General features: G+C 42.1%; 1 protein-coding gene across 2 annotated transcripts in view; it reads left to right on the top strand.

Annotated features, from left to right (window-relative positions):
* STX7 (syntaxin 7) overlaps positions 1-15,146 on the top strand; it is a 48,178-nt gene that overhangs the window by 474 nt on the left and 32,558 nt on the right. For both annotated transcript variants that reach the window (XM_004710924.2, XM_030886775.2), the window contains exon 2: positions 10,720-10,874. In XM_004710924.2, coding sequence (XP_004710981.1) covers positions 10,790-10,874 — 85 coding nt within the window. In that variant the 5' untranslated portion in view covers positions 10,720-10,789. The remainder of the gene's footprint in view (positions 1-10,719; positions 10,875-15,146) is intronic.

The following is a 15,146-nucleotide window of genomic DNA, read 5'->3' as shown; positions in this document are numbered from 1 at the left end:
CTGAGCGCCGGCATCCAACCGAGACGGATGCTTGTGCCTGCTCGGAACGTATTGTCCTCTTCCTCTTTTTATTCATGATTTTAATAAACGCACCTTGAAAGTTCTCTTCCGGGCTAGAGAGGAACAGAAAATGCAATGGCTGTAGTCAACGAACCGTGCACGTTTGATGCGAGAAGCCCCTTGGATTTCGGTTTGCTATTTGGTGCGATGATAATGGTTGACACTTGAACTCTGTGGCCTTCACTGATCTTTGGTTCGCAGGAGGACCCTAAAAAGACATGGCATGCTGTAAGACTTGCCTTTCAGGTTGTTTTCGTTCCTTAAAAATCACACGAAAAGGAGGGAAAAAACAACAAAGCAAAACACATTGCTCAAATGCTGTGTTTTTTCCCTCGAGTTGCTTACATTTAGTTGGTCAACTTATATTCTTAAACTAGATTTTATTTAAATCGTTATGTCTTAGCTATTTTATACAATATTGGGCTTCTACAGAATCTGGAAATAAATAATTATGAGCTGCTGGGCAGTTTGGTAATATAGGTGATCATTTATTCACTGGGGAAACTCTGCATTACTCTTGGAGCCTGGTCATCACAGCGTTAAACTGTCTTGGGACAAGTGGCTTCGCAGGCCCACCCTGGAGGAGTTGGCCTCAGACTTGTGACTAGTTCAGAATTATGCTCTGTTCCACAGTTTCTGTAGAAGTTAATACAATACCATATTAACTCATGACCATCAGCATCTTTATTTTTCAGATGTTTCTCCTGATAACAAAGTTAGCCTTAATTTTTTTCATTTTTAAATGAGGAAATGGTCTTCATTTTGGTTAAGGCAGCAACCCTGTAGCTAAGTGCTGATGATTAAAAAAGCATTCAAAACACTTTCAGTAAATCTGAGTCAAAGTTATTGTGATTCAATTTAATTTAAACTTTTGAGCATCAGGAAGGGGTGAAAAATGATGTATGATACTGTGAATACCAGAGTCCCGGTGGTATTGTAGTAACATGTTGGGCTGCCAATAAGAGAGTCACCAGTTGGAAACCACCAGCCACTCGGTGGGAGGAAGGGGAGGCTTTTTATTTTCATAAAGACTTACAGTCTTGGAAACCCACAGGGCCAGTTCAAGGTTGCGTTGAGCTGGAATCCATTCAGTGGCAGTGAGTTTGGTTTTTTTTGGTTGTAGTTATTTTTTAGAAAAATTTATTATGTATTAAAACCCAAGAGTATAATCATTCAGTGAATCGAGGAGCAAAGCTAAAAGAATTCCCTGGAATTATTGCCTTCACAGCAGCGCTGGTGGGTTAAGCATTGGTAAGTCAGCTGAAAGCACCAGTTGTCCAGTGGGAGAAAGAGGAAGCTGTCTGCACCGTGCAGGTATACAGCCTGGGAGACACACAGGGTAGTTCTCCTTGTCCTTGGGGTTGTTAGGAGTCAGAATTGACAGTAGCGAGTTTTTAAAATCAACTTCACCTTCCCAGACTGGGTGGGTCAGCCTTCCATGTTTTCACCCCAGAGGTTGGAATAGATAATAAATAACATACCAAATTCAAACCCAAACTCATTGCCCTTGAGCCCATTCTGACTCATAGCTGCACTACAGGGTAGAGTAGTATAGTCTCTGTAGGATTCTGCTGCTGTGAATCTTTATGAGAGCAAGAAGATAGTGGTTTTAAACTGTTGACCTTGTGGTAAGCAGCCCAACACCACTGGACTCCTTAACTCTGTGCTTTGAAGCATTGCTAGAGAGGCTGACCAGTGTGGGAGAAGTGGGGAATTCTCAGTTCAAATAGAGAAGCATCTGTGTGGTGAGATCACACTGAGGAGAAGGAGCTTGTCACGTGGAGGTCATGAGGGAAGAGCCCTCTAGGGAAAGGAAATGGCCCTGAGCAAAGGCCAAGGCAGCCTGGGACATTCCGGGGCCCAAGGAAGGTGCATAGAATGAACTCTTTGGAATGATCATATTTACCCTCAGAAAAGAAGTGTGTTCCTGGGAAAGGAGTACTTTGATCCACGGAATTTTGAGTGCAGATATTGAAGCACCTCATTGGTAATCAGGTACAGAGGGTGGAACCGTCTACAGCCCCAGCCCACCCAGTGCTTTCTGTGCTCACAGTGAGTGACATGAAACTGCCCACTTTAGCTACATCGCCAGTGCTAAATGTAAAGAGGATGGAGGGTGATGCTTGACTGAAAGTCTTAAAGTTTCCATAAGATGCCCAATAATTAGTGATGGTAGTGTTTGGCATGCAGGATTATACTTTAAAATGGTCTTTGTGCTCTTTAGAAACAGGTTGAAAAGACTCTCACTCGGATTACTGTACTTTGGTCCCCCTTCCCCTTGCTCTGCATAGTGTTTTTATATCTTCAGGGAAAGAGTGACATCTAATTGAGCACTGCCCAACAGACCTGTCAGTGATGATGGTAGTCGACACATGAAAGGTGGCTAGTTTAAATGAGAAGCTGGCTTTTTCTTTCATAGAATGTTAATTAATTCTTTGTAGCCACATATAATTAGTGGCAGAGTTTTGAAGGGGGTCAGCTGGTTCTGTCATGCTTGACTAAGTGACACCAGAATGGACCCGAAATTATATAATGTGGGACAACAGGAAATATTCCAAATAGCAACTTCATCTGTCTTAGAAAACAAGGGGAGCATGTGCATTGTATTGCAAGCAAATATTTTAACCTGCTGAATTGGAAACAAGCCTGGTGTGTTAGTCTTTCGTCTAGCCTTCCCCAAAGGGACCTGCGGCCTTTCACGAGTGACTGTTCATTGGGGGAAAGGAAATAATCAGACCTTTCGGGAATTACTGGTCACTGGCTCTGAACTGATACTAATTCCAGGAGACCCAAAATGTTTCGAAGGCCTACCAGTCAGAGTGGGGACTTATGGAGGTCAAGTTACCAATGGAGTTTTAGCTCAGGTACGCCTGAGTGTGGGTCCAGTGGGCCCCCGATCCCATCCTGTGGTTATTTCCCCAGTTCCAGAATGCATCATTGGAATAGACATACTTAGTAACTGGTAGAACCCCCATATTGGATCCTTGAAATGTGGGATAAGGGCTATCATGGTAGGAAAGGCCAAGTGGACACCATTAGAACTGCCATTGCCTAGGAAAATAGTAAACCAAAAGCAGTACAAATGGCTCAGTGCAACTCAGTACCCTGAGACAGCTGTGAGACACTGGCAGTCCTTCAAGTCTTGAGGGCCGCTGGTTAGTCCTCTGTAGAGCAATTCAGGCTATCCTGCCACAGGTAGCAAACAGCAAGTCAGGTAGGTCACCAACAGTCAGCCATATGACAGGGTCTGACAGTCCCCAGCTCAAGAGATGTAAATTCCAATAGTGTGGCGAAGCAGGTCTTGAAGGAACCTCAAGTGACAGCGACACAGTCCATGGGTTAGGTGTCCCACAGGTAGTGTAGCTTGCAAATTGAGGCACAGAACAAGCAAGGCCGCCGCACATTGGTCCAAGAGACAAGAAAGCCATTTATCTCTCCGCCCTTCAATTAATCCCACATGTGTTCATTGGCCAGGTTGACACAGTAAACGTTAACTCACCTGCGTTCAAAGATGGCAGCAGAGCTGGAAACTTGGAATTCGTGTTGCTGTGCACACACCTGGCACTTATCCAGTGTTGCCCATCAGACTCCAGAAAGAGTGCAGGATGGTTCTTCTGAGTCTCCAGAGCTCCGCCCCGGAATCCAGTTAGCATTCTGAATCACGCACATGCTACAAATTCACGTCTGTTCGGCGTTCACTAGTTCAGTCGTGACTGAATCGGGTGAAATCGGTCCAAGGCCTGCTAGCGGTTACCTCATGGGTGGCGCAAGTGTAGATAATGAGGTTATCTGTGAGAGGACTTCTGAAACTTCTTGGGAAAACAGATGAAAAGGGAATAGACTTTTCCCACGAATTTTTGAAAACCATTTACAGTCGTTAATCAGTGATAATAGGAAGTGTTCTACGTGGACTTTCAAAAGTATTTAAGAGTCCTCATTCATACAATGTCATTGAGTCAATTCAGACTCGCAGAGACCCTACAGGACAGGGTAGAACTGTCCCTGTGAGTGTCCGAAACTAGCTTTTTGCGGGAGTACGAAGCCCCGTCTTTCTCCCCAAGAGCGGCTCTTGGTTTCAAACTGCTGACTTTGCAGTTATCAGCCCAACATGCAACCACTACTAGTGCGTATCAACTCTAGGGTATAAGGTTGGAGAATGATAGAAAGCAAATTATATGAATAACTGCATTGATTGAGCCTATATAAAAAAAGCCATTAACTTTTAATGCAATTTTTGGCTGACCAGCACGCATGCATAATTGGGAATACATTGTTAGTTGCTCCTGAGTTAGCTCTGACTCATAGTGACTGTTTGCATAAGAGAAGGCAAGGTTACCCAGTCCTGCACTATCTTCAAGATTTTTGGTTATATTCATTTATTCATTAATCCCTTCAGTGTACTCTCATGTTATCCTACTTCCTCCCTGTGTTTCCTGTTTCCATTCCTAACCTCTGAAATGTGTCCTTGAGTAAATGCTGCCCTTTTCATCTTAAATGGATGATGATTCTAACCCAGGCATGAGTTCAGCTCCAGACCTGACAGATAACCAAGGGGTCCCATCGAGCCTAGTCTATTCTATGAAGGTGCATTTTATTCCACATTTTTCTCCCATTCTATCAAGGACCAACGTGATCCTTTTCAAAGCAGTTGCGAGTGGTAGGTGAGCACCTCGCCTTCATAAGGGCTCAGAGTGGTAGAAATTGATGGCTTCGTTCTTCAAACTGCTTTGCTGTAGACAAGAAGAGAGACCAATAGTCACACATTAGATTGTTGATCATGACCTTCTACAGCCCCATTGTAGGATGTAGAATATTGTGTTGTGAACTGTGTTGTGCTAATTGACTTTGATGTTCCTTGAGACCATGGTCATCATCCACCAGGCCCAGTGACTTAGTCCCTCAGGTATTTGGTAATATCTAGGTTTCATGACTTTACCCCTGGATGCTCCACCAGGTTCATGGGCATATTTATAGCAAAGGTGAATACACAGATACAGATATCTTCTGTAGGTGTACTCTCACTCTCTCACCCACATATATTTAGTCTACACGTGTCTTTAAGCATCTACTCACAGATCACTGCTGTTACAGAATTATATGTATAACATTAATTGCCTCTGTTGCCTTTAACTTTTGCAAACTTCCCATTTTTTCCCGTGCCACCATCTTTTTTTTCCTTTTTTGCCACATTCCCCTTATTGTATTGCTATGAGTCAGAATTGACTGATGGCACTTGGCTTTGTTTGATTGTCTTACTGCATGTTACCTTCCCCTTCACCCAGGTGAACACTTGTCAGTCCTCTAGCCAATGAATGCCTCTTTCTCTCCCACCCATGACAACCATCACAGAATGTTTCCTTTAGTATGAAAACCTTCTCTGTACTTTTTATAACATTGATCTCAAACAATATTTGTTTTTCTTGTGTGTGATTGGCTAATTTCACTGGATAACACTGAGAAGGATGGGAATTCCAGAACACTTCATTGTGTTCATGCAGAGTTCATGCATGTACCCCGAGACAGTTTTTCACACAGAGCACAGGAATACAGCATGTTTAAAATCAGGGAAAGTGTGCATCAGGGTTCTATCCTTGCGTCACACTTAGTCAGTCTGTATGCTGAGAAAATCACCCAAGAAGCTGGCCTCCCTGAAGAACAGTGCAGCATCAGGATTGGAGGAAGACTTAACTGACAGCCTGCAATATGTAGATAAGACAACCTTGCTTGCTGAAAGTAACACTGATGAACTGGAAAAGAAGTGCAACATTCAGTATGGATTGCAAATCAATGTAAAGAAAACCAGAATCCTCCCAACTGGCCTTTCGGCATTGTGGTGAAGGGAGAAAAGACTGAGGTCAAGGATTTCATCTTGCCGAGTCCACAATGAGTGCTCATGGAAGTAGCAGTCAAGAAATCAGATGAGTATCACATTGGGCATATCTGCACAAGATCTCTTCCAAGTGTTGGAAAGCAAAGATGTCACTTTTAAGAACCAAGGTGTACCTGACCCAAGCCGTTGTATTTTCAGTCACTCCATATGCATGTGAACATTAGACCATGAATAAGGAAGACTTGATATGTATGAATTATGGTACTGATGAAGAATACTGAAAGTATCATGTACAACTAGAAAAATAAAACAATCTGTTTTAGCAGAAGTACAGTCAGAATGCTCCTTGAAAGGGAGGGTAGTGAACTTTGCCGCAAGTCCTCTGGATATTGTCAGGAGAGGCAGTACCTGTTAAAGAGCATCATGCTTGGTAAACTAGAGAGTCAGCAAAAAAGAGGAAGACCCATGACTGTGTGGTTGACAGTAACTGAACAATGGGGTAAAATGTTAGCAATTGTTAGAATAGTGCTAGACCAGGCAGTGTTTCTTTTGTTGTACATAGGGGCACTCTGAATCAGAGTATACTCAACGGTATCTAACAACAACAGTAGTTTTACTCACTGTCAGAACCTCCGGGTTTGTGCATGTTGTGGCAGTTACATAATCTGTTGTCAATTTGAGACAATTGCGGGTAAATGAGTGAAGTTGAGCCAGTTACTCAGATCGCAGCTTGATGACCTCATTTGGAGGTGCTAAGGCAATAAATATCTCACTGGAGCTTAGCTCACTTCCAGCTCACACACTTCCTGTGAGACATTCCTGTTAAAAAGCCACATGGAGTTATGCTGATGACAGACAGAGCCCTGGAGCGGAAGGAGCCACGTGGAGACCCATACCAGCGTTGAGATGCTTAAACCACCATGGATCCACCCACTGGCCTGTGATTTCCCTATACACCACACATAGATCTAAATGTAAGGGCTGAAAAATGTATAAAAGTAAATCTATGTTACATTGGACAAAGCTAAGGTTTCGTAGATTTTATACCCAAAGCACAAGGAACAAAAGAAAAAATATAAACTGAATCTTATCAAAGTGAATATATATTTCAGAAAATACAAGCAAGAAAAAAGATAGCCCACCAAAAGGGAGCAAAATGTGAAAATGCTATATCTGACTAGGAGATTGTATCTAAAATATGTAAAGAACTCAATACAGTAATAAAAAGACAGCCCACTTAAAAATGTACACAGACTCCTAACAGACATTTCTCAAAAGGACAGTCCCAATGGCTAGTAAGTACTTGAAAAGATGCTCAGAATCGTTAGCCATCAGACAAATGTAAATCAAAACCACAACAGTGTTTAATTTTATTTCCATTAGCATGGCTGTAATAAAAAGCATCAATAAATAATAATAATTGTTAACAAGGATATGGAGACATTTCCAATAAGAATATAAGATGGTGCAACCTTTGAAAACTGTCTTGATACGTCAAAAGATTAATATAGCGTGACCTACCACAGGACCCAGCTATTCCTCTCTAAACTATAAAGTCAAAAGAAATGAAAACGTGCATTTGTATATGTCCACATATAAATGCATCCATGAAGGCTTATAGCAGTGTTATTCATAATAGCCAAGAAGTGCAATAATGAACCTGCATAGCTATTAACTGATGAATAGGTACAGAAACGTGACATACCTGTCCTGTGGAAAATTATTTGGCAATGAAAAATACTGACATCATGGCAACAACATGGAATGGCTTCCAACATGAGAAAAGGAAATCCAGCGCCAAACTCTGTGCCATCAGGTCAATTCTGACTTTACCGGGATAGAAAACAACCTCTATCTCCCAAAGTGTGGCTGGTGATTTCAAACTGCCGACTTTGCAGTTAGCAGCCCAATGCAAAACCCATTCTGCTACTGGGACTCCAACAATGGAGAAAGTCAGTAACAAAGGACCACACAGGGAAAGCTACAAAGAAGTAAATCAGTGGTGACTTGGGTTGCTATGGTGCCCTGCTAGCATAGTAGTTATATATTAGGCAGCCAACCACAAGGTCAGCAGTTTGAAACCACCAGCTGCCCCGCTGAAGAAAGACGAGGCTTTCTACTCCTGTAAAGAGTTACAGTCTTAAGAACCTACATGGGCAGGTCTGTCCTGTCCTATGGGATCACTGTGAGTCGACGTTGGCTCGGTAGCAGTGAGTGAGAAGAAATGGAGAATGGCTATTAATGAGTATAAGGTTTCTTCCTATTGGAGTGATAAGAATGCACCAGTCTGATAGTGATAGTGGTTGTATAACTGAATATATTTTAAAAACCACTGCCTTGTATACTTTACATGGATAAATTGTTGTGTGAATTATAGCTCAATAAAACTCTTATTAAAGAAAAGATCGAGTCCAGTGGATAGTTTGGAGGATATTCAGGATTCCCATATCCAGTTGTTCTGAGCCCAGGTTTTCAGGTTGCCACAGGCCCATGTCCAAGGCTCTTTGGAATGAAGTTTTTCCTTCATGTCTGCTGTATCAGTTTACCCTCTGAGTTGAGCTTTGACTTGTTACCCATTTGTAAGATTGGTTTGGAATTTACTTTTAAATTGGTTTGGAATTTACCTCTAGGATTTGGGAAAGCTGGTGGACCCCAAATAGATAACCTGGTCCATTGGAATAATGGAGAAGAACCAAAAGCATCCAAAATCTAGCAGGACTTCTAAGGCGGACAGACATATTTCATGATGTCGCAGTTGCTGCATGGGACCTATACTGTTGAATCTGTATGGCCAATTCAGCTGTTGTACTGCCCTGCCAGTGCTGTTGCTGTGAGCATAAAGACATTGATCTCACTGTGGCCTCTTCTCCTAACCAGAAACTGACAGTGGCTTCCTTTTACAAACCAACTAAACCTGCTAGCTAAGACCTTCCCTTTTCTGTGGCAGTGCAGAGGCAAAGAATTATGTACAATGGAACAAAACTTCACAATTATTCTTGTGTTGTAGCCCATTATTGTAGACACTGTGTCAGTTCATCTCCTTTTGCTGACGCTTTGCTTTTCCAAGTATGATGTCCTTCTCCAAGGCCTGGTCTCTCTTGCTGCCATGTCCAAAATATGTGAGATGACGTCTTGTCACCCACTCTTTTAACGAATATACTGGCTATCCTTCCTTGAAGGCAGTTCATTTTTCATAGTCTATGGGATGTTTGTATTTTTCAAAGACATCCTAAGTCAAGGGCATCAGTTATTTTCTTAATCCTCCAACCATCCTATGCAGAGGAAGAGATGGAAAATGCCATGACTTGCACGTTAGTCCTCAGGGTAACATCTTTACTTCTTAAGATTCTGAAGAGATCTTCTGTAGCAGACATGCCCAGTGCAAAACAGTGGTTGATGTCTTGGCTGCTGCTTGCACGGGCACTGATTATGGATCTAAATAAAATGACACCCTTGACAACTTCTATCTTTCCTCCATTTATCATGCTGTTGCTTTTTGGCCCAGTTGTGAGGATTTTTATTTTCTTTATACTGAGACGAAATCTATTTTGAAGGTGGTAGTCTTTGATTTTCATGAATCTTTGTTTCAAGTGTTTTTTACTGCCCTATTTGCAACCCATCAGTTTTACAAAGTCCTGCACCTTTTATTAGGAGCCCTGTTTGGCTTAGTGGATTACGCATTAGTTGCTAACTGCAAGATCAGCAGTTCAAAAATCACCAGCTACTCCTTGGGGAAAAGATGAGACTTTTTATTCCCATAAAGACTGACAGCCTCAGAAACCCACAGGGGAGTTCTTTCTTATAGCGTCTCTATGAGTCAAAATGGATTGGATGGCAGTGTGTGTGTGGGGAGAGGGGGGCGTTTGAGCTTTTAACCTTTTATTGCTTTGTATTGTTTTTCGCTATTTTACATTGTTAACTGTATCATCTCTCCTAAAATACAAATTTGATTCTAGGAGACAGTTTATTTCAATCTGTTATTTTTATTTCCCCTGTGCTTACTTTATTTCTAAGTACATAGCAGGCTCTTAGTACAGAGTTCACTTGGAAATTGACTGCACCTAACTTTACACAAGCCAGGAAAAGATGGATGATGAGATAGTTGAAATTTGCCCCTGCCACAGTCTTCAGTCTTATATGCAGAGACATGTCTTTGGGATTATGTTTTCAGCCCCCGAGTAGGCTGAAGATGATCCCAGCTTAGTTTATTGTCCTGCAGTGCTGGTCTCTGGAAAAGACTTGTTCTTTTGCTTTACTCTGCTGGGAAGGTGTGTTGACCCTTTTATAGGGCTATTGTTCTCTTCTCAGTAGTTGGCTCTGCTTTCTCAAATTCCACCTTTTGCCATTCATAGTAGAGACGTACTAATCGTCTGTTTCCAAGCTCTTTCTGTGTGTGTTAAATTTTGATGTAGTGGCATTTCTAGGGCTAGTCTAAGGCCTGTATTGATTGAACAAATATGTACATGCCTGCTTTGTGCCAGTAGGCATCCTAGATGGTGGTGAAAGAAAAGAACTAATACCCCAGTCTTTCATTAGTGTTGCTTGTAGGTTAGTCTTAGTTAAAATAAATAAACAAAGTGAAATAATCAAAAGGAACCTAAAAACTACCTTGTCAAGATGAAGGGGGTTTTCAAAGGGAATATTATTTTTATTGCTTAACATCCGTAGCATGACTGTTCGGGTGTTTTCTCTAGATAAGAGAGTTTGCTATTGCTAGATTTTCTGCTAACTTTATCAAGTTTTTGCTTGTAATCTCATTGATAATGCACCAAATGTAAGCTAACAAATTTGAAAATACAATTATGTGACTTTCCATTTATGTTGTGTAGGTGAGTGCTTGGAAAAGAATCTGGATAGCTCACCAACATCTGATGACCTTGGAGGGTGAGCAAGTCAGCCATGTCTTACACTCCAGGGATCGGTGGTGACCCTGCCCTGCTGGCCCAGCGCATCTCTTCCAACATCCAGAAGATTACACAATGTTGTGAGTTGATTTTTAAATGGGCTCAATTAGTTTGTTTTTAATTCTCAACTTAATGGAAGTTCATATAGATTACCAGTGGCAGGCACATTAATGAAATCTAGGTCAAAATGGATGCTTATATTTGCTCAAAAACCATTTGGCTCTAAATGAGATTAATGAAACTTTTTAACAGAATCCCATAGATTTTTTAACCACAGCACACTACCAAGACTTTAAAGGATATGTGTTTATTAAAAATAAAATCCAATTGGCTAGGATCTAGGTTACTTTGTAAAGGGCAAACACATGATACATGATTAATGAGCGGGAAAGGATTTAAGAGGGTACATTTTAATGATGGAGGCAGATTTTAACAATGGCATTGACTACATCTGTCAGAGGTAGAACACCAGTAGAATGATACAATGTGACATTTCTTTTAAAAATATTACAGGTCAAAATATGCAAGAGGAAAATATAGACAGTATAGTAGACTTGAACTTTTGAATGTTTTTGTGTTGCTAGTTACAGTTAATCACACATCGTGGATTATTCTAGGCAATTGTTTTGCAGTGTTTGGTCCTTTGGGCATTTACCTGAACTCCTTCAGACGATGTTACATGTTTCCTTCTTGGGTCTACTTCCTTATGGTGACTTTCTTCATAGGAACATGTGAACGCACTGCTGAAAGATGCGGTGGTTGCGCATGATCATACTGTGTATGAGGGCACTTTGCCAAGTTTGTGAGAAAATCCCATGAGCTCTTCATCCCATTCCCGTCGATCATCCACTCATCTACTGTATTTTGATGCAGATAGTAGCGTGTGCCTTCATGTTCGTTTGCCAACCAGTCATTCTCCCCAGGAGGAAGTACCCTTATGCCAATATTTTACATATCTTATAAATGCTTTTGACAGATTTTCCAAATCCTATAAAAAAATAGCAATTATAAAAATACCTCCAGGAGGAGGGAGCGGTTGATAGAGCTGGTATGCATTATGAGGGCAAATATATGGCCATCATTAATCCCCCCACAATTCTTACTCTGGATGATTTCAATGCAATGCCAGTAATTTATGGTGGGAAGAGTTGTTCAGGTAGATTACACCTGGTCCTCTGCTTCCAGGTTGCCTCTGTTGCTGGTGTTAGGTGCCATCAAGTCAGCTCCGACTCGTAACCACCCTGTGTACAACAGGACGAAACAGTGTCTCTTCTTGTGACATCGTCACAACCGTTCTCTTATTGAAACCATAGCTTCAACCACTATGTCAGTGCGTCTTGTTGAAGGTCTTCCTCCTTTTCACTACCCCTCCCCTTTACCAAGCCATGGTGTCCTTTTCCAGGGACTGGTCTCTCCTAATAACATAATGTCTCCAAATAATGATGAAATCTCGCCATCCTTGCTTGTAAGGCATGTTCTGGTTGTACTTCTTTGAGATGGATGTGTTTGTTCTTTTGGCAGTCCAGGATACTTCCAGTATTCTTCACCACCACCATAATTCTTCTCTGATCTTCCTTATCCTGTGTCCCACTTTCACATTCATGTGAGGTGATTGAAAAATGCCGTGGCTTGGGTTAGTTACTTCTGTTGGGAATGACTCAAATTACCAATGATTGGTTAGCAACCCAGTGCTTAACCATTTGTACTACCAACACGAAGACCTCTCCAAATAAATGGAAGCTATAAGGGATCAGACTTCAGCTTGAAAGAAGGAACTTTTGCATAACCCAGGGTGTTTGGGGGTAGGATGAACTGCATCAAGAACAGAGAGGTCTCTTATGAAAAGTGGGGGGCATATGAAGGTCTCATACTTTCCAGGTTTATTGAGAGTCTTAAACATTTGACATAGTGATCTTGGTCAAGGGACTTTTAATTTGAGATTCTGGCTTATTCATTCAAATAAATTCTTTATTGAGCACCTGTGTGTGTTAGGAGCTGTCTAGACTTTGGGAAGACACTAGTTAACGGGATCCAGAAGCCCTTGCTCTCACACAAGGTACACTGCTGTGATTGTTGTTCGGTGCCGTTGAGATGGCTCTGGCTCATAGTGACCGAATACAACAGAATAACATACTGCCCTGTCCTGCACCGTCCTCCCAGTTGTTCTTATGTCTGTTTGAACCCATTGTTTAGCCACTGTGTAATCCATCTCATCAGAGTCCTTCCTCCTTTTTTGCTGCCCCTCTACTTTACCAAGCATGGTATTCCCCAGGGATTGGTCTCTCACGACAAGATGTCCAAAGTAGGTGAGATGAAGTCACACTATACTTTGCTCCAAGGAGCATTCTGGTTGTACTTTGGAAAAAGATTTGTTTGTTTTTCTGACAGTGCATGATACTGTCAATATTCTTCTCCAGTTTGCAGTGTAGAATGAGAAGCCAATAAGCAAAAGAAATGACCTACCTGATTTCTTGTGAAGGAAATAAAAAATGAAGATGGTCTGAGTTAATGCCCATTGTTTCCTGAATGTGGATGAAAAAGTACCAGTGGTATGAAAATACAGGGATGGTGCATTTAGGATGGGGGAATAATTAATACCAGCAATCATAAAGCTATGCACAGCTGGAGGTGTTCAGAAAATTGGGAGCAAAAGAAAGAAATTTGTGTAGCCAGACACAGTACTTAAGGAAAGGGATGCTGGGACATAGATTAGAGAGGAGGCAGGGGTGTCACATTGGGACTTTTTGGCCATGCAGAGGGTTTAGATTTGGCTCTAAGTGGGAATCAGTTGGAAGATCTTAAGAAAGGAAGAGAGACCATCAGATTTGCATTTTGTAAAGACTGTCTGCTGCTGGTTAGAGACTAGACTTTGGGGGACCAGGAGGAACAGGAGGGGAACACAGAAATGAGAGATGATTGACAATGGCTTACACAAGACTGGCAGCAGGAAAAAAAGGAGACAAGTGATGGATGTATTTTGAGGGAGAACCATAAGGCCTTGTTGATGAATATAGATGGGGGTGGAGGAAAATAGACACTTCAAAGATGGCACCATGTCTTTTTGCTTTGCGCAGCTGCGTGGGTTGTGAGGAGTATGTACTGAGATGGGACTAAGACTCAGGCGAAACAGGGAAGAATTTTATTTTGGCCAAGTAAATTTTGAGGTGTCTTTTAGACCTCTTAAGCCGGGATGTCAAATGTTGAGTTGTGGCATAAATTTGGATTTCAGAGTATAGATGCTGTTTAGAATTGCAGACCTGTGATAGTCACAGTGAACAGAGTTCAGGGAAGAGAGGTGCGGCCCTAAAACTGTAGACTTTGGGGAGAGCCAGGAAGAAACCAGCAGAGTTGGAGGAGTGAATGCTGGCATAAGAAGGAAAAGCAGGATATGGTGGATTTTCCTAAATTAAAAAAGATGTTTCAGAAATTAGTTACGGCGCTAACTGTGCCTAATGCTGCCGAGAGGCTGAGTAAGACAGAGGCTGAGAATCAGACTTGGCAAAGTGGAGATCACAGATAACTGAAAACTGTATCCATGTGCGAAGTAGAAGACACATTGGAGGGAGGGAGAACCATCTACTGCCATCACAGGCTCCTACTCATTTCTGCTTACGTTAGTGACCAGGACTAAGGTGTAGCTGTATGCCTGGTCCCACACCACCCTTACTATTGTTAAGTTGGGCCCGGTGTTAGAGCCGCTGTGCCCGTCCATTTTATCAGGAGCTAGTTTCACGCTGACCCTCTACCAAGCGTGATGACCTTTTTCAGTTACAGGTCTCTTCTGATAACATGTCTAACGTACACGAGACAAAGTCTCATCAGCCTCTCTTCCAAGGAGCACTCAGGTGACCCCAAGATCAGTTTGTTTGTTTTTATGTCGGTCCATGGGGCTTTGGTGTTCTCTTCCAGCAACAACCTTCAAATGCGTCGGTTCCACCATCTTGCACCTTGTCCAGCTTTCACATGCGTCTGAGACAAGTGGCAATACCATGGTTTGTATCAGGAACCTGCACTTCAGTCTTCAAAGTGACATTGTTCTTTAGGACTTCACACGTGTCTTTTGTGGCAGAATTTCCCAGTGCAGCACAGTGCTGATTTCTTGACTGCTGTTTCCTTGGCTACACCTAGCTGCTCGGAACGCTGAAAGCATCTCTAGCTGGATTGTTGTGTGCTCACAGAAACTGGCGTTTGCTTCATCTGAGAGAGGGAAGAACCGATACTTGTAGGCAAGTAGCCGGCTACTGTAGCAGATTCAAAGAAATGGGGTGTGGGGGTGGTGGTGTGTGTGTGTGTGTTACTGTGGCAGATTCAAAGAAACGGGTGTGTGTGTGTGTGTGTGTGTGTGTGTGTGT

Source organism: Echinops telfairi, unplaced genomic scaffold (genome assembly GCF_000313985.2).
Source record: "Echinops telfairi isolate 266 unplaced genomic scaffold, ASM31398v2 ScPeMD7_3533;HRSCAF=4204_0, whole genome shotgun sequence".
In the NCBI taxonomy this organism is placed as follows: Eukaryota; Metazoa; Chordata; class Mammalia; order Afrosoricida; family Tenrecidae; genus Echinops; species Echinops telfairi.
This window is presented reverse-complemented; position numbering and strand designations above follow the sequence as displayed.